Source organism: Taudactylus pleione, unplaced genomic scaffold (genome assembly GCF_031769625.1).
Source record: "Taudactylus pleione unplaced genomic scaffold, aTauple2 ptg000689l, whole genome shotgun sequence".
Taxonomy (NCBI): domain Eukaryota; kingdom Metazoa; phylum Chordata; class Amphibia; order Anura; family Myobatrachidae; genus Taudactylus; species Taudactylus pleione.
Genome location: NW_028285091.1, coordinates 728113 through 747797, shown reverse-complemented (window position 1 = coordinate 747797; position 19685 = coordinate 728113). Strand labels below are relative to the sequence as shown.

The following is a 19685-nucleotide window of genomic DNA, read 5'->3' as shown; positions in this document are numbered from 1 at the left end:
TGTGAAACTACAATTCCCAGCATACCCTCTCACCGATCAGTGCGTAAAACATGCTGGGGACTTATAGTTTCACGACAGCTGGAGAGCCACAGGTTGGCCAGGCCTGCCCTAGGGGGATCAAGGAGGCTGACAAAGGGGCAGGTTCAGAGGTGGACAGTAAATAGATTTGGTCGCAATTGATTGATGTTTTTGGCTCTGCATATGCACTGGAGCTGTACTGAGCATGTGCAGATCTGGCATTGTCGGATGCAGTGCGGCTGCTGGTATATACAGCATCTGCTGCTGCCACTCCCCTTTTCTCGGAAATGCAGGCCAGGAACGCCCCCGCTCCGCCCACCAAACGCTGCAGCCTGTAGATCAGGCTGCAGGATGGGGACTCGCAGATGGGGGGCTGCACATGCGCAGTCCTCCCACCATCGGAGGTGTGCGCTAATTATCGGGTTAGCATACATCTCTGAATCAGGCCCAAAGAACACAAACCACAGCCACAATAGGAACCTGTGTGTGTCTCAGGCACAACCAACTACATTCTGCTGGAACTCACACCCTATTATACGCATTAGGCCCTCTTACACAAAACGACTGAAGTCCAGGCAAAAAGAAATGCTACAGGGGAGAGTGCAGAGTGTAATCATACAATTACAGGGGGGGATTCCTGGAGTCATGCCTAGAGGTACAGTCTGCAGGTTGCGGAGTATTTCTGTTTCCCTTCGTTGACACACTCCTGGAGGAAGGGTTTTCTACCCATAGTCGTCCCCCGTCCCACACTAACACATGCGACATTCCTAACTATGCTACAATAGTACGGACGTACCTGATCATCTTGTGGGGTACTCTGATCTTCCTCCGTAAATTCCTGTGAATGAGGACTGCTGCTGGATCCATCTGTAGAACACAGAGCAATTAACGCATTTATTGCACTGAAGCGCGCCAATTGGTTTGCCTTGGGCATACAGCTGCACACTCACAACAAGAATATAGTACCGCAAACTAATCTGCATGATTGTAGATAGAATGGTTAATGTGTATGGTGTAAAAAGCAGGGGTGTTCAACATAGGGCCTTCCAGCTGCTGTGGAACTACACATCCCAGCACGCCGTGTCATTGTTTTGTATGCCCTAACAACAAAACTGTGGTAGGGAATGCTGGAATGTGTAATTGCACTGTGGCTTGAGGGTCGTATGTTGAATATTCCTGAAAGAGTATTGAACATTGCTGAATATTCCTAAAGAGTGAAGGCAAGTGGGGAGTTTGACTTCTAGGTCCTGTCTTCTACCACTTTAAATCCATTTAAACAGAGAGAGATGGCATATGCACTGTGGAAGCGTTAGAAACAATTTTAAGAAAGCTCTTCTAAATATACACCCTGTACTTATACCAGTAGGCTTCTATACTATTGTTGTAAAATAGCATAAACTGTGACAGCACTGTCCACTTTTTGCAACAATTTGCAAAAAAATAGAGTTATGGGTAAACTTACCTTTGTTAACTCTTTTTCTTTGAAGTCCATAGGGTCCACAGGGAGACCTTGGGGTGTAGGTGGTGGTTGAGGACCGGGTACCACACAGTCAAAGCTTTCAGCTTCCAGGATGCACTGGTCCAACCCCCTATACCCCCCCCCCCCCCCCTTAGCCAGAGGCACCTCAGTTCGTGACAAGCCAATGGCCGGAGGAGGAGAAGAGAGAAGAAAGTCTGATACACACAAGAATCACACTCTCACGTAGAAGGAGATGGGAAACCAGTGACCAGAAACATAGCCCATATGAAGCCAGGTGCGTCAGGGCGGGTGCCCTGTGGACTTCGAAGAAAGAGAGATAACAAAGGTAAGTTTTACCATAACTCTAATTTCCTTCTTCAGGGTCCACAGGGATCCCCAAGGGAGACCTTGGGGATGTCCCAAAGCAGTTGTTTAAGGATGGGGACGCTCCTGAGCTGAGAGGAGAATCCGGCGCCCAACTGAAGCATCCTGAGAAGCAAATGTATTAAAGGCATAAAACCTCAGAAATGTATGGGCAGAAGACCACGTGGCCGCCTTACAAAGCTGTTCAACTGAGGCGCCAGAGTGAGTAGCGAGTAGAGCAAGTAGAGTGAGCAGTAACAGTAGCCGGTACAGGAAGGCCTGCCCGCGTGTAAGCCTGTGAGATAGTCATGGGAAGCCATCTAGCCAATGTCTATTTGTTGGCTGGCCATCGCTTGTGAAATCCATAGAGCACAAATAAGGAGTCTGATCTCCGAAGGGAACTGGTACGGTCCACGTATATCCTGAGGGTACCGGCCACATCCAAAGAGGCCTCACTTGCCGATAGGTCTGGTGATTGAAAGGCCGGGACTACAATTTCCTTATTAATGAGGAAACTAGTAACTACTTTAGGAAGGAAACTAGGGCGAGTCTGAAGCACAGCTCTATCCTGATGAAATATCAGAAATGGGGAGCGACAGAGCGCCCCTAAATCTAACATCCTTCTGGCGGACGCCATAGCCAGAAGAAAAAGAGTCTTCGCTGTTAGCCACTTGAGTTCGACAGAATCCAAGGGTTCAAATGGAGGACCCTGGAGGGCACGAAGCACTACTGTCAAATCCCATGGAGCCACTGGAGGGACAAAGGGAGGTTGTATATGGAGGACACCCTGGAGGAAGGTGTGGACATCCGGAAGTGGAGCAAGTCTATGCTGGAACCAATGGGGTAGAGCAGAGACATGCACTTTCAGTGAGGCCAGGCGCAGTCCAAGGTCCAAATCAGTTTGAAGGAAGGCCAGGACTCTGGAAATCCTAAACACTTGGGGGTCGTAGCTTCTGGTACGACACCATTGGAAATATTTATGACACACTCTGTGGTAGATCCGAGCAGAGCCTGGCTTACGCGCTCTGAGCATATTTTTGATTACAGAGCTAGAGAATCCTTTGGACTTCAGGAGGGATGTCTCAAGAGCCACAAATTCAAAGACAGACGACCCAGGTCCGGGTAAAGGCAAGGACCCTGAGACAACAGGTCTGGTCATTGAGGCAGCAGGAACGGAGTGCCGATGGAGAGACTCTGAAGATCTGAGTACCAATGACGTCTGGGCCAAGCTAGAGCCACCTGCAGGACAGTGCCTCCGTCTTGTTTGAACTTCCGAAGAACTCGAGAAAGAAGGGAGACTGGAGGGAATAGGTACGCAAACTGGCAGGTCCACTTCACTGATAATGCGTCTACAAAGGTTGCCTCAGCATCTCTTGTTCTGGACACGTACACTGTGTCTAATCCAAATAATGCTTCTCCCAGGTGCATTGTTGTACCAAATAATCAATTCGAAACGGATATTCTTAAGAATAAGTAATTTATTAATTAATCTTACTGAGAGAAGGTACATCTCTTTCAGGGTTAAAATGCAGAGAAACAGTGAGTGGTTTCGTTACAAGGTCTTTTATACAATTCTTAATACGATCTCTAGGTATCTCGCCCACCATCAAGTTTCTAACCTTCTATGGTATACAAGTAGCTAATGACATTTAACATAGTTTGATTTCACATTTATCAAAATTATGACAGAGCTTATTCTTGGAGACTATCCCCCGGCCTTTGAACTACAATACCGGGCCTATGTGTGTCCTTCATAGTATTATTGTTCTGTATGCTGTATCACTATATTTGATAAATACTTCGGACCGTGTGCGTAAAAGGAAAAGTCTTGTCGGACTCTTAAGACAAAAACAAGTTAGGTAATATTGTGCTTTAAAGAGATACCAAGCCTGCTAAGTCTTGCTTTAGCAATATGGCTGCACAAAGGAGATCATACTGAATAGCAAATATATACGTTCTGTAAAAAGTGCGTATGTGAATATACTGACTTGTAGATATATGTAGGTATATGGAATATATAGAATTATGCAAAATATATTGCTGATAATGTTTCTTATGAAGCTAACTTTCACAACTGGCAGTCTGTGATTGTGTCGGGAGACCATGAGGTCCACCTCTGGGAGGCCCCATATGCTCACTAGGAGTTGAAAAACCTCTTGGTGAAGAGACCATTCCCCGGGATGCACGTCGTGACGGCTGAGGAAGTCTGCTTCCCAAATGGGAACTCCCGGAATGAACACCGCAGAGATGGCCGGGAGGTGACCATGTCAGAATGCATGACACTCTGTCATCGATGCCCGACTTCGAGTGCATCCTTGATGGTTGATGTAAGCCACTGTTGTGGCATTGACGGAATGTACCTGTACAGGTTTTCCGTGAAGTATGTTTTGGGCCAGTATGAGGGCCCTGTAGACACCTTGAAGTTTCAATATGTTGATTGGCAGGGTTGATTCGACCGATGTTCAGCGACCCTGAAAGGAGTGTGAACCGGTCACTGTGCCCCATGACAGCCATAATTTTGGTAAACACCTGTGGAGCTGTGGATAGTCCAAAGGGCATAGCCTGAAATTGGATGTGTTGCTGTAGTATAGCAAACCGGAGATATCGCTGATGTGAGGGCGCTATAGGTACATGTAGGTATGCATCCTGAATATCCAGAGATAACAAAGTCCCCAGGCTCCATAGCTAGGATGATAGAGCGTAGGGTTTCCATCCTGAACCTGAGTACCCTGAGGAATTTGTTCAGGGATTTGAGGTTGAGGATAGGCCGATGAGACCCATTCGGCTTTTGAACCAGAAAGAGAGTAGAATAGTAACCGGTCCCCTGCTGAGATAGCGGGACTGGCACAATTACCCCTGCTTGCAGCAAGGACTGTATGGCTTTCTGGATTTGTAAGGTCTTGCTTGGGTCTGAGGGAGGTGGGGTGAAAAACTGGTGGGGTGGACATCGAAGAAATGAGAGGGCGTACCCGTGAGAGACCACCTCTCTTACCCAAGCGTCCATGGTGGTTTGACACCAGCACTGGGCAAACTGAAGAAGTAGGCCTCCAACTTTGGGATCCCCCAGAGAGAGGCCCATCCCATCAGGCTGAGGGATTAACCTCAGATTTTGAAGCAGGGCGTCTGGTGGTCCAGGCCTGCTTGGTCCTGGGCTTGGCGGCCCTAGTGGAAGCCGACTGCCTAGGAAAGGACTGACCTTAAGGTTTTCCTTGAGGACGAAAGGATCTAAAAGATGTAGTCCGAGGCTTTGCAGTAGTAGTTGCTGAAGGCAGAAATGCAGTTTTTGATGCCGCCAACGTGGTTCAAATGTTGTCAAGGTCTGGGCCAAACAAGATCTCCCAATTATAGGGTAACGCTTCTAGGTCTTTCTTGGAGTCCGCATCCGCCTTCCATGAGCGTAGCCACAGGGTACGGCGGGCAGACACTGCCGTGGCTGAGACTATTGGAGGTTAGGAGACTGGCATCCAATATCACTTCTTCAATATAAGAAGCTGCATCTCGTATGTGTCCGAAACACATCTGATCTCGAGAAGCATCTGAGGGAAGAGTCTTCAAGTGCATCAGCCCAGCTCTCTATAGCTTTAGCCACCCATGCAATAGCCATGGCTGGACGGGCAACAGCACCTGAAAGAGTGTATATAGATTTAAGGCAAGATTCAACCTTTCTATCCGTAGGGTCCTTCAAAGAGGATACCGTAGCGCTTTTAATTAAACGTGTAACATGCAAATCAACCACAAGGGGAGTCTCCCATTTTGAACAGTGAGCCGCAGGAAATGGATAACAAGAGGTCAGACATTTTTAGGGGCTGAAAGCTCTTAGCAGGCGACTACCAGGCTGCCACCATGTGTTCAGCTAATTGATCCGATAGAGGGAATTCTGCTGAAGCCACTTTGTCGTTTAAATAGTGGGTGCTTTGATTTCAGGGCTGGCTTGTCATCTTCTATTAGTAAGATGGATCTAACAGCTTGCACCAAGGCAGGAATATTAATTTTAGACTGACTCTCGTCCTCCCCCTGAGGGAAGTCAGTTAGAGAGATCAGCATCTTCTGCCTCCTCAAAATCTGAGAGCTGTGTGGACAGTGATGATAACACAGGATGCTTAGAAAGCTTACTGGGTAGGGGCATCTCGCCTTGCAACATAGTTTGAAAGGCTGTATAGGTAACCACCAGATTCTGTACAGAGCTAGAGAATATGTCTACCCATGGAGGGGGCACAGGAGGTACTTGTATTGCCTGAACCTGTTGTGGCAGCCCCAGAGGGGGAGTTATTGCCTGCTGTGGTAACCCATAGGGGAAATTACAGTCGGTACCGCTAGGCTGTCCGCAATAGTAGCCAGCACCTGAGAAAAGGAAGCCCAGGGGGGCTCTTGTGCAGGAGTTGGGGGGTCTGATGGGCCTGGTGGAGTATAACAATTATCACATAACCCATCTTGTATCAAATCATCCTCACTTAAGCCTGCAGCACATAATTTGCATGATAGCAGTATGGGTGCAGATGGTTGCTTGCTACTCTTGCCTTTGCTAGACATAGCTGTAGAGTAGTATAGCACACAATATAGCACTGGGTATAATGCAACCACTGGGTACAGTATGTAGGATACAAGTAGGAATGCAATATACTGATCCTGTCTTAGGCTTGAGCAAGCTGCAAGAGCGCACAGCACAAATATGGCACTGTGTAGTGACCAACTATATGTGACAACCCTCACCAATACATTAGTTTTAGAGATGTGAGGTACTGGGAAAAACCCTGAATACACCTGTATGTTAGGGCAAAGTCAGAAAAAAAGGGAAAGATATGCTGACAGTATAGAGAAATATACAGACAGGCAGCGCTAGCATAAGTCACATACAATGCAGAAATACCATATCACTGCAGAATGGCACTACAATCAACCTACACAGATTCTTTGGTCAGTGACTCAACGGGTTATATTTACTAAAGTGCGGGTTTTAGAAGTGGAGATGTTGCCCACAGCAACCAGTCAGATTCTAGCTATTATGTTCTAGAAGGTATTAGATAAATGTTAAGCAGAATCTGATTGGTTGTTATGGGCAACATCTCCACTTCTAAAAACCCACACGTTAGTAAATATACCCCAACATCTGGTAGGCTATAGCACTACATAACCTGACTCCAGGGAGAGGTATGTAGGGGGACCGGAGTCTGCATTTCCCTGAGAGAGCTGTGGCTGAGCCTGGAGAAAATGGCCGCCGGAGACATCTGAGGGGGCGTGGTCGGAGGAGGATAGCAGCTCAGGGGAGCGAGACCTCAGAGGAATGGCGCCCTGAGCTGAGGGGCCGCTTTAATGGGGAAAGCTGACCTCCTCATGCTGATTTTTTAACCATCGGGACGCTGGATTCCCGCTCCATATGTACCCTGGTGGTCTAGTGGATCACTGTGGACAAAGCCTGTGTTCACACTCAGCTCCTCCGGTCCCCTGAGACCGGAGGTATGACTGCCAATCCACAGGTTACCGCGAGCGATGACCCGCATTACCTGTCCCCTTGAGTCCGGGCTGCAGTCTGAGTCCGTCCGTGGGGCCGACTAGCGAGGATCCCGGGATGCCCGCGAAATCCCCAGCCGAAGCTGGCATTGCGGCGCCCGGAGGGGTGACGGAGCGGCAGCGCAGACATCCTGCGGACAGTCTGCTGCTGCTCGCTCAACAGATAAAGTACTAAAAATAAATAGAATCATAAAAATAAAACTATAAGCAGCCCACTGCGTAATTGTGACCAGACTCTGGCCGGACACCGACGAAACTGAGGTGCCTCTGGCTCGGGTATAGGAGGTTGGACCAGTGCATCCTGGGAGCTGAAAGCTTTAACTGTGTGGTGCCCTGTCCGGTCCCCAGCCACCACCTACACCCCAAGGGTCTCCCTATGGACCCTATGGACCCTGAAGAAGAAAGTGGAAATTCACCATGTAATTTTAAGCTCACTACATATAAAAGTTGTCATTGCCTGGATTTAAATCTTCAAGTTATTAAGTTTTATTATGTGATGTCGTCCAAATCCATCCAGTAGAAGGCTCGGAACAGGCTCCCCGGGTCAAAGTTCTGCCCAGCGTACACTAATGGGAGGTCTGACCGGGACCCTAACCCCTCTAAAACCTGGCCAGGATCTAACTGGACCACCTCGCGTTGGTTTAATCCCAATCAGTGCAGGGGTTTATCCTCAAATTATTACGTTTTATTATGTGATGTCGTCTAATCCACCCAGTGGAAGGCCCAAAATAGGCTCCCTGGGTCAGAGTTCTTCCCAGTGTATACCCAACAGGAGGTCCAACCAGGACCTCAACCCCCCCTAGTTTCTCTTCTGGGATCCAATATTACCACTCTGTAAAGTTTTCGTCCAAATGCTTCCATTGGAAGGCTCAGAACAGGCTCCCTGGGTCAAAGTTCTGCTCAGTGCACACTGGCGTGAGGTTCGAATGAGACCCCAACCACTCCATTAGGCATATGTAACTAAATACAACTGCATAATGGTAAAATAACTTTCTTTTGTCATCAATTGCTGAAGAAAGGGATAAACATAACCTATAATTCTGCATTTGAGGTACACACAAGCAATAGCGCTTTATAAAATATGTACTTAAAAATATGTATTTGTGTATATCTTTTTTTTCTCTCATTAATAAGCTTCCTCCAATCTACCAATGACAACTTACCCTGTGGTTCATAATCACTTCTTTCTGCCCAGTTCCTCTTGCTTCTCCTGATCTGTCCATACAAAGTGTCTTATTGAAATAGATATGATATATGTGATAAGTGGTGTATACAGATGATTATATTGTCTGTGATGCAGGGGTATAGAAGTGTGAGAGAGTGGTCACAGGGACTTCACTATGCCCAGCTCAGGGATAAAACGAGATAGCTCAAAACGGATAAGTACATACGCACCGCACATGTCAACCAGGAATAGGCAGTCTCAAGTACTCATGCTTATATAAAAACCTTTCATTGTCTAAGTTCCATTAGCACATAATAAATACAGTGACATAACTCACACTGAAATTCATTATAGTACAATGCCCCTGATGAAAGTACAGTCCTGTACAGAAACGCGTTGAGCCAAGTGCTGAACATCTCTGGACTGCAGACTATCCCTTTACATACCAAGCGGTCTGTCTGAACTATCTGCCAAAACCAGACACCCATTGTTACAGACCAGGGGTCTTGTTACTACTCCTAACAGCTGAGACTCTCACCCTCTGCACCATTGTTCTTACTTGCACCTTCGGAGAATAACGTGGAGGAGTGCGCCGTTCAGGGGATAAGATCTAGCCGCACTGTAACCCCTGCTCACCGTGCCGGTTGCATGCTGACGAGTGCGCTAATCAGCAGAGAGGATACAATCTCATGGTAGCGGCAAGACTCAGTTGCAGCCAGTCACTTCTCACTGGATCTCAGCTACATATTACCATCCACAGCATCTTTCACAGTGTATCAGAAAGGGATCGGTATGAAATATCACCCGATGTTAGCCCGGAGGATGTTATACAGACACCGGAAAGCAGAACAGCAGGATCCCAACTAAGGTAAGTTTCTAACTATCCCTAACCCTCCCCCCCCCTAACCCTAACCTCCCCCCGTACGTGCCTAAACCTAACCCCCCCGAGGGTGCCTAACCCCAAACCTCCCTTCCCCTAGCTGTCTAACCCTAAGTCCCCCCCCAGGAGCCCCTAACCTAACCCTCCCCCCCCACGCGGCTGTCCGCACCCAGCGCCCGGCTTACATTCATGCGGTATGCCGGGCGTAGGGCTCCCGGCATAGGTATAATGATAGGCGTTGAGATTTCGACGCCTGTCATTAGTCCCCTGCCGGGATTTGACGGTCGGGAAGCCGCCGGTCAGCTTTTTGACTGCATGCCATCTGAAGGCTCCCTCACACTACCATCTCAGTAGGAATGCATTATACAGCAAGACTGCAACCACTGATTACCAGGCTGTACTGCCAGCTTGGGTTTTGGACACAGACATTAGGGGTTTATTGCTTTATTTTTACTCCTATATTTGAAGCCTTTTACACAGACCGAGCCCTTGCACCAGGAATCTGGGTTACTCTGTCAGACTTCTCTTTATGCACCGATGAATGGACATGTGGCCTTTTTCAACAATGAGTGTGCACTACATAACTGTTACTACTACAGGTCTCCGGACAATTTACGTCTGCAGTCTGCCCAGCTGCGGTATTTACCTTCTAAACAGGAGTCTGTTGCAGCACTTCAGTATTGTGATTAGTATATCTTTTGTCATATTTGTATTCTGTTTATCCTCACATTTATAAGCATTGTACTATAAGAATTTCAATGTGAGTTATTTGACTAAATGTATTATGTGCTAATGACTTTTAGACAATAAAAAGGTTTTTATCTTAGCAAGAACACTTGAGACTACCTAGTCCTAGTTGGCACATGCGCGGTCTCTATGTACTTTTTTTTTGTGTGTGTGGGGGGGGGGGGACCTAGCACGATTCGCTTCAATTAGACAGCTGCAGTGCCTGACTATTTAAATAATCTCTGACTAAGCGCTAGGTTCTGACTTTTTTTCATAGATCAGGAGCGGGATGTAATCAGCGTGCTGGATGCCGACAATCGAAATACCGGCGCCGGCATCCAGACAGCGTCAGCATTCCAGCACCAGAATTCAGACCACTGGCATCTCAAAGGTAAGTATAGGGGGTTAGGGGGAGGGCTAGGCTTAGACGGGAGGTTAGGGTTAGGCACTAAGACGGGCGGTTATGGTGAGACACTAAGCAGGGAGGGTTAGGCTTAGGCACCGGCGATGGGGAGGTTAGGGTTAGGCACTAAGGGGTCAATTTAAGACTCGAGTTTGGTCGAGATTGCAATCTCGGGTGAGTTTAGGCATTTTTTTCATCTTGCAAACTTACTAAAGACAAACTCGGGTGAGTTTGGGAGAGAGTTCTCATTTTTCACTGAAAAACTCAGGTGAGGTTGCAAACTCGATTCAACTCACCATCGGCCAAACTCTGAAGTACTTTTCATGAAAAAAAATGCATTTCGGGAATTTACCAAGAATCGAGATTACAATCTCAGGTGAGATTGTAGTAAACTCCCAGAGAAATTGAAATTTCAAATAGACCACCTCCTGAGCTGCGAGTTAGGCAGAAACATACACAGATCAGTGTGATTTGTGAATGTTTCTGCATGTGTACCTAATTTAAAGTGTTTTTATTTTAAAAAAAATGACATAGGGTCCCCCAACGCAAAGACATAACCATCCCCGGACTGCTCAGACAGTCCTGGTTCCCAAAATTACAGGGAACAAAACATGTAGAGTACCCCCGTAATTTAGGAACCAGCACCTGGCTGCAGAGCCAGTGATGGTTTTAATTATAAGGGCAAAAACTGCATAGGGGTCCCCCTATATTTAAAACCAGCATCAGACCCAAACCGACTGGGGTGTAACGCCACAGCCAGGAGACCCCATCACCGGGTCTCCAGGGCCAAAGCATTAACACCCCAAGCCTGTCAGCCCAAGCCGGGGATTTCAGGGGAGGTGGGGACCCCCCCCAAGAACGGTTCCCCCTCTCCTGAAACCCCAGGCTTAGGCTGAAGCTTGGGGCACTTCCCCGCACCCCTGGAGCGGTGGGTACGAGGTTAATAGTTAAAAACTATTGTATTTTACAGTGGAACTACAGGTGCCAACATGCCTGCCCTTTGGCACTTGTGGAACTACAAGTGCCAGCAGGCGGCCGGCACCCGTATCCCCACTGTAAAATAAATTGTTAAAACAGACACACACCGTCTAAAGTACAATTTTATTACATTCACCTATCACACTCTCACATTTTTACCTACTGTCAGCTGATCTGTCCACTTCTCCCATGTAGAATCCAATGGGTGTACATGTAAAAAAGATCCCATACTCACCTCTGACCTTGCGCTGCTCTCCGTAGCATCCACGTACTTGGCGAAATAACAAACAGAGTTTCCCGATCCAAGGCTGACAGGTGCAAGTATATAATAGTTTAGAACTATTTGCACCATTATTACCCCCGCGCCTACCGCTCCAGGGGTGCGGGTAAGAGCCCCAGGCTTCAAACTAAATCTGGGGTTAGGCTGAAGCCTACCTCCACCGAGATCCCCGGCTTGGCCTGACCAGCTTGTTAATGCTTTGGCCCTGGAGACCGGGTGATCGGGTCTCCTGGCTGTGGCATTACCGGTCGGTTTGGGTCCGGTGCTGGTTTTACATATAGGGGGACCCCTATGCATTTTTCCCCCTATATTTAAAATCAGCACTAGCCCTGCAGCCAGGTGCTGGTTCCTAAAATACGGGGGAACCCTACACGTTTTGTTCCCCGTAATTTTTTTAAACAGGGCTGGCTGAGCAGTCCGGGGCTGGTTATGCCCAGGGCTGCAGAGTCTTCTCTCTGCAAAACTCTCCCGAGCAAGCAGCCTGCACATATCAGTGAGATATGTGAAGGCTGCTTGTGTGTTGTACCTGTAAAAAACATGTTGCATGTTTTTTTTAAAATTACAGGGAGGGGGGGGGGGGGTCGGGGGGAATCTACGTAATTTTTTTAAAGCATTCAATCTGTTTTTTACAGGTACAACACACAAGCAGCAAGCACATATCTCACTGATATGTGCAGGCTGCTTGCTCGGGAGAGTTTTGCAGAGAGAACACTGCAATCTCGGGTGCGTAATCTCATCTAGACTTGCTACTCGGTGGGGAGAAATCTCAATCTGCTTCACCATCGGCCAACTCACTTTCAGCTAACTCACTTCTTCGTAAATTTGAGAGTTTAAAGCCGGGAAAATCACCCGAGTTTCGGTGATGCAAATCGAGATTAAAAAAAAAAAAAACAAGACTTGAATCTTAGTAAATTTACCCCTAAGGGGCAAGGTTAGGGTTCAGCACCGTGTACGGAGGGAGGGTTAGCGGTTAGTCTTACCTTACTTACCTAAGGGTGTCGGGATTCTGACTGTCCACACTATATTACATTTAAATGTATAAGACCCACAAGGTTTGCCTGCCTACCTATTGTTGGTTAGATACACGCTCTAAAAAAGAGTATCTTACAAGTACCTGCAATAAGGATGAGTATACATGCCCTCCCCGTGATGTTAGCTTGGTTTTCTCAATTTGTATGAATTTGTTAGATACTCTTTAGTAGAGACTATATAACCAATGGATTTAGGTAGAAATTTGATGCAAAAACTTAGGGTTAGGCAAGCTGTGGACTACAGATCCCAGCATGCCCTGCCACATTTTGACTTTTAGGGCATGCTAAAACTGTGACAGGGCATGCTGGGATGTGTAGTTTCACAGCAGCTGGAGTGTAGCAGGTTGCCTATCCTTTCCGATACCTCAGGCTCTGCCATTTTCTGATTAGGTGCTCCCCATTTTGTGTGGTATTGCTGACTGTGTACCCAAAAGGTGATTACGTGTCCTATGTTTTGCCGGCATAAACTGAGAAGCAGCAAAGTAATAAAAATCCATGAGATCTACAGAAAAATGCCACATATTAAGGAGTTGGCGGCTGATGGTTAGGTGACCTGGTGCTAAGATTGTCCACAACACATGAGAGTTCTGCCCCTTGTAGAGTACAGCTCGGACTGTAGGCTGAGAGACTTCTAGTAGACACTTAGATAATTAACCACTATGCTGTGAGAGTAATCTCTTACCTGATGCTTCCTCCACCTTTATCTCCTGCTTCAGATGAGAGATTCTGACCTTAAGTGGTTCCTGTACAGAGTAAAATATAATATAATGAGGAATATGTCACCACACAAAGCAAGATAGAACAAAATGAGGCCATTGGGAACACTATTGTAGAGGTGCAGTATAGAGGCTTGGGGACTTTCAGAACACAAATGGAGCTTCGCTAGTGTTAGAATAACTAATGTTGCAAGAAGCTGTATAATATATTTGATTGAGCATATGAACTTCAAAAGGCTTTCTCAATAATATCTACAGCAAAGGCTAGAGTGAGCCGACTTCTACACAAGACAACTGGTGCGCCCACGTGTCATCGGCGCTGTGAAGGCAGGTCTCCCCTGTCCCGTTGCCAGGAAGAAGACGGAGAACGAGACGCCGTAGACGCCACGCTAACCGGGACGGTGTTTATTTTCTTAATACAAATCCAACTGTGGTGAGAGCCGGATACTAAGCGCATATTGACCAGCTATTTATTACTTGGTGGAGTATGGTGAGTAACATTTTTATACCACTTTGTTCTTATTACTAAGACGCTTACCAAGACTATATATAAGCTGGTTAACCTGTATATGGATATAATGAACTAAACCCAGGTGGATACCGTGAGAATGATAGTAGCTTGCTGTGAACAAATTGCAGCATAGTATTGGCAACTGCAAAGATACAATATCAAACAATTATTATTACGATAAAATGTAACACTTATTCTTATAATATGCATTCTTGTGGAGGAATGGAATTTTAAATAAATGTTGTTTGTTGAGAAAGCCTTTTGAAGTTCATATGCTCAATCCAACATATTATACAGCTTTTTGCAACATTAGTTATGCTAATGAGGGGCATCCACTAGACGATTTTATCCCTGTCCAACCTCTTAACGATTTTCCCTTGAAGTTTCCCTTGAAATATGATCTTCCACTCTGAACAATTTGCAAAAGATTTGCAAAGGATTTGCAAAAGATCTAACGATAAACTATGTTTCAATCTGTGATTGAGACCTTTCAGCTATAGTGGGCACATAGTGGTTCATCGTTTGATCGTTCAGCTTGAACGATGTGTAAACGATGTGTAAACGATTTGTAAGCAATCAAGTGAAATTGACCTGCATGTTCAGTCGATGGAGGAGACGATCAAACGACCAGCGGGAGCGCGCATCGTACATCGTTAGAAACAATTACTGCACGATTTGCAAACGATGTTCGAACGATTATCGAACGATTTTATCATTATCGTTCAACTTTATCATCTAGTGTATACCCCCCTTAACACTAGCGCAGCTCCATTTGTGTTTAGGAAGTTTTTGGTTTAGGTCAGCGGGGTAACTGACTTTTTGAGCCAGCAGCTGTGTACACATTCTACCACATACAAGTGGAACCTATAATACAAAAAAAGCCTATATAGCGCCGGGATAAAGCTCTCAGTGGCAACACAGAGAGATTACTTCTTGTTTGGGGACTTTCAGAGGCTCATATTGAGTCAGAAGCATCTGTGGACACTTTACCGTCTAGCTGCAAATATCTGCTTATTACATTATGTGAGAATACGCCTTTGTATAGTAAAAACTGGTGACGTGAAGACTACCTCGCTCACTGTACTTACTTGCACTGCCGCAAACGTCATCATTACTATCTGACCCTACACGAGCCCCAGGCTGGGTGCAAAAAAATCCGGCTAAAACAGACTTCCCACCTCAGTCCATGCGCTATGAATGAGCGAGAAAGTCAGGAGACACGCAAATGAAACTCCCTCGAGACAGAAGAGTACCAGGTGTTCTGGAGCATGCAGAGTGCGCTAAAATCAGTGAGATCCATGCGCATTGCGACTTGAGTGCAACTCAGAATGGGCCTCCAAGTCTCCTTCCAGGAATTTAAGCTCCTCCCCCCCTATACTCCAGTCGGACTTCAATATTTCACTTACAAAGCCCCAAGGACGTAACTAGAACCCTATGAAAATAGTGAAGAGCAAGAAACGATTAACAGAAACAAAAAAGGAAGGGGTTCAGTATCCAAACATTACAGAAAAGTACAAAAATCCCAGCTTCTCTTTCATCCATGGAAACACAGGACGACGTACCAAAGCTGTCCCTGAAGGAGGGCGCACTTAGGACGCATAAATCTGCAAAATTTTGCTACTGTGTACACCAAAGACCAGATTATTATTATCATCATTTATTTATATGGCGCCAAAAGTGTTCCGCAGCGCCTTACAAAGTACAAAAACAAATTGTATACAAGTGACTTACAGAACAATACAATACAGGACATGGATAATATATATTGCTACATTAGCGACCATATCACCCAGATAAGCAACAGAGCATAAGCAACCAAGTGTCAGGTGCCCTAGCGGTGAGTAAGAAGTAAATGACACTATAGTAAGGAGAAGCACAAGAGGGTAGATGGCCCTGCTCGTGAGAGCTTACATTCTAAAAAGGTGGGGGAAGACAAACTGGGTTGACACAGATGGGGTAGATGGGGACGAAGGAGCATGTAGCAAGGAGTTAGAATGATAGCTGGGCACCAATTAGCATCCAACAATTTGGTTGAATGTGTTGCCACTTTTTCGGAAACACTGTCCTGCACCAATGTCAGCCTGGGAGAATAACCTGGTGAATTACCAAAGTAATCCACCTAGCAATGGCCTATTTATGATGCCTGCAAGAGAGATTGGTTAGCATATAAAGGATCAAGAGGTCACCTATCCTACACAGATCATTAGTACTATAGACATAGGACTTATAAGTCCTGACCCTCTCCATGGAATGAAGAGAGAGTCTTCTTCTGGAGTCCTAACCCAATCTAAAACAGGGACCACAATGTCCTGCTTAAGATGGGGACCACTTTGGGCTGACAGAAAGGGCTATTCTTTGGGCTAAACCTATCTTCATAAAATGAGTAACAAAAGCCTAAAGAGAAAGAGCCCCTTGCCCCAAAACTTGCCTAGATGTGGAGATGGCCTAGAGCAGTGGTGTCAAACTCTGGCCCTACAGCTGCAGTGGAACTACACATCCCAGCATGCAGTGCAACAGTTCTGCTATTAGGGCATGCTAAAAGTGTGGCAGGGCATGCTGGGATATGTAGTCCCACAAAAGCTGAAGGCCAGAGTTTGACACCACTGGCCTAGAGAAATGTAGTCTTACAAGTAAGAAACTACAGGCTATTTTTTTTAAGCCTGCACCCCTAAACCCCAATTCTGAACTTTTTTTCGCCAGTTAAAGGCTGGCGAAAAATTATCCGTTTTTTTACATTGACTTTTCACACCGGCGAAAAGTCAATGTAATTGAATACGGGGATAATTGAAATAGGCGAAAATGAGGTCATCGGCGATAAATTATCGCCGTTTCCGACATTTCGCTCCAAATTGAATATGGCCCCTAGAGCAGAAACACTCCACCTTGTGGTTCAACTGAGATGCCATTCTGTTGAAATCTGGCCCACCTATCCTTTATCTCCAAGGTTCTCAAACTCTGTCATCAAGACCCCAAACAGTGCATGTTTTCCAGGTCTCCTCACAAAATCACAAGTGAAGTAATTAGCTCCACCTGTGGATTTTTTTATTTTAAATGTGTCAGTGAGTAATGATTACACATGTGCACCTGCTGGGTGACCTGGGAAATGTGTCAGTGAGTAATGAGTACACCTGTGCACCTGCTGGGGGACCTGGGAAATGTGTCAGTGAGTAATGAGTACACCTGTGCACCTGCTGGGGGACCTGGGAAATGTGTCAGTGAGTAATGAGTACACCTGTGCACCTGCTGGGGGACCTGGGAAATGTGTCAGTGAGTAATGAGTACACCTGCTGGGTGACCTGGGAAATGTCAAGTGAGTAATGAGTACGCCTGTGCACCTGCTGGGTGACCTGGGAAATGTGTCAGTGAGTAATGAATACACCTGTGCACCTGCTGGGTGACCTGTGTGGGATCCTGAGGAGCGAGTTTGAGGCCCACTATCTCTTAGAAGACCATTCCCCGGGGTAAAGGGACTTGTTTGAGTATCAGCCTATCCTGGGATAAACCCTGATACAACGGATGAAACAATTACCTCCACCCATCACATGATCCTGCTAGTGTCTTGCATGGGATGGGCACTCTTGGTGCCTCTCTGATGATTGCAGTACGGCACCACCGTAGCTTTGCCTGACTGGATCTTTATGGCCTTTCCTCGCAAAATAGGTGTGCTCTAAGATCCAGCACAATTATTAAAAGCTCTGACTATCCTTGAGTCCAAAGATCCTGGAAAGGGCACTGAATTGTGGCACCCCCAAGCCCCAAAGGTTGGCTTTGGTAAACACATTCCCAAATGTTAAAGGGCAACCCTGTTTGAGAAAGCATACATTTTTCCTCTCAGCTGACCTCCACAAAGTGTGGAGGTTTCTCTTCTGGAAGTCTGACTACTGACCTTCCCTGAGAGGCGAAAACAGCCAACCTAGAGCTCTCCGGTCTGGAGGTATTAACAGGGAGAAAGGAACTCTTTCCTGCTGTTGCCAGGGAAATACTTATGTCCAGTTCAATACTGTACAAGACCTCCCTAGAGCAAAGCAGAGACTTGAGTCCTCCTGGACTCTACGTTCACCGACCTAGGCTCTAAGCCAGAGGTGATAAGACTACAAAAGCTGTAATCCTAGCCCCAATGAGACCTGAATCGATAGTGGTGTACCCCAATTATTCAGAACCGTTACGTAAATATATGCTCTACCAGAGTGAGCAAATCCGGTCTATATCTGCTGGGTTTCAAACCCAATTGCTCAGACAACATCTTCACTGCTTTAATAAATCAAGCAGAAGGAAAGCCCCTGCAGTCAGTCATACAAACTGACTAAAGGCCCCCATACACTGACTAAAGGTCCCCCATACACGAGGCGATTTGTATCAGATCCGATGGCACATACCATTTCCCTTGAAAATTCTACCCTTGACATTCTGTACGATTTGTGTTAAAAAAGGTACGATTGGACAAAGGCCCATACGAACCGATGTATCGTAAACGATTGCAAATCGTTTACGATATATCGTATGTAGCAAATTCACACACGATGCATCTGCTGGAATGTCAATAGCGGAGGGCTTATCTAGAGGGTGTCCAGGGACATAGTACATCGTACGTACTTTTGCTGAAGTACGATGCGATGTATGTCAAATCATACACGATAAGTCGCAATCTTTCTGCAAAACCATTTGATCTACGATGTCGATACATGACGCCGGGGGCGCGCATCGGCATCGTAATCGTGTATGAAAACACTACTTTTCACACGAATGGTCGTTACGATCAGTTGAAAATGGCCATATCGTGTGCAAAATTGCCCTGTGTATGGGGGCCTTTAGATCTGTGGGATAAATGGTTTCCTCCATAACTGACCTTAGAAGCACCGCCCCCCCCAGTCAATCCCAGAAGAGGGAAGAAAGGCAAGGACAGCAGAAGTGCACAATCCAAGGTGGATATGACAACTTCAAGTCTGACAAAGGCCGGGAAAAGTAAATAAAAAAATAAAAACAGTAAAACAGCACCCACAACCCACACACACTACTTCCCTGCAGAGTAGAAAGCAGGAGATGAGAAGGAGTCGCTGCTGTGGCTGCCTGTCCTTTTGACTTCCCTGGCAACAGGGACACTGCACTCACTCCTCCCGTGAAGACTCAGCAGCCAAGGAATGCCAATGTCACAACTCTCGGGTAGATTATCGATGCAACCCGTATTTAGGGAATTGACGTGACCTATTCCTGAGCCGCGGAGTCTATTGTGCCGGCGGTTTTCACCAGGGACCCTCGCAAGAAGGTATGGACTTGGCTGCATCCGACACAGGTCTCGGCCCCCAGGACAGGTTCCCATACACAGGTGCTGGGAAACTCTGGATGGAGCGTAGAGAATATTCAGCGTAGTCGACAAGCTGGATCAGAATCAAACAGACAATACGGTACCAGGGAGCAGACGAAAAGCGGATCACAGGGAATAGCCGAGGTTAGAACCAGATATAAACGTAGTACCAAGAGTCAGGCAAAATCGGAGTCTCAGGTAAGCCAAAGGTCGGGAACGTTTAGAGGATATACACTGGAACGCTGGAGTAAGGTCCTGTACTCTCACCTCTCTCCCCTCTGCCTGGTCTCCCAGCTCTGTCCCCACTACTCCTTCCCTGCACTCTCACCTGACTCCCCTCTGCCT

General features: G+C 46.5%; 1 protein-coding gene across 1 annotated transcript in view; it reads right to left on the bottom strand.

Moving 5' to 3' along the window:
• LOC148477790 (uncharacterized) overlaps positions 1 to 19685 on the bottom strand; it is a 100571-nt gene that overhangs the window by 38144 nt on the left and 42742 nt on the right. Inside the window, exons 6-7 of the mRNA XM_088456147.1 lie at positions 13494 to 13554; positions 815 to 885 (exon numbers count right to left, since the gene is read on the bottom strand). Of these exons, the coding sequence (XP_088312273.1) occupies positions 815 to 885; positions 13494 to 13554 (132 nt within the window). The remainder of the gene's footprint in view (positions 1 to 814; positions 886 to 13493; positions 13555 to 19685) is intronic.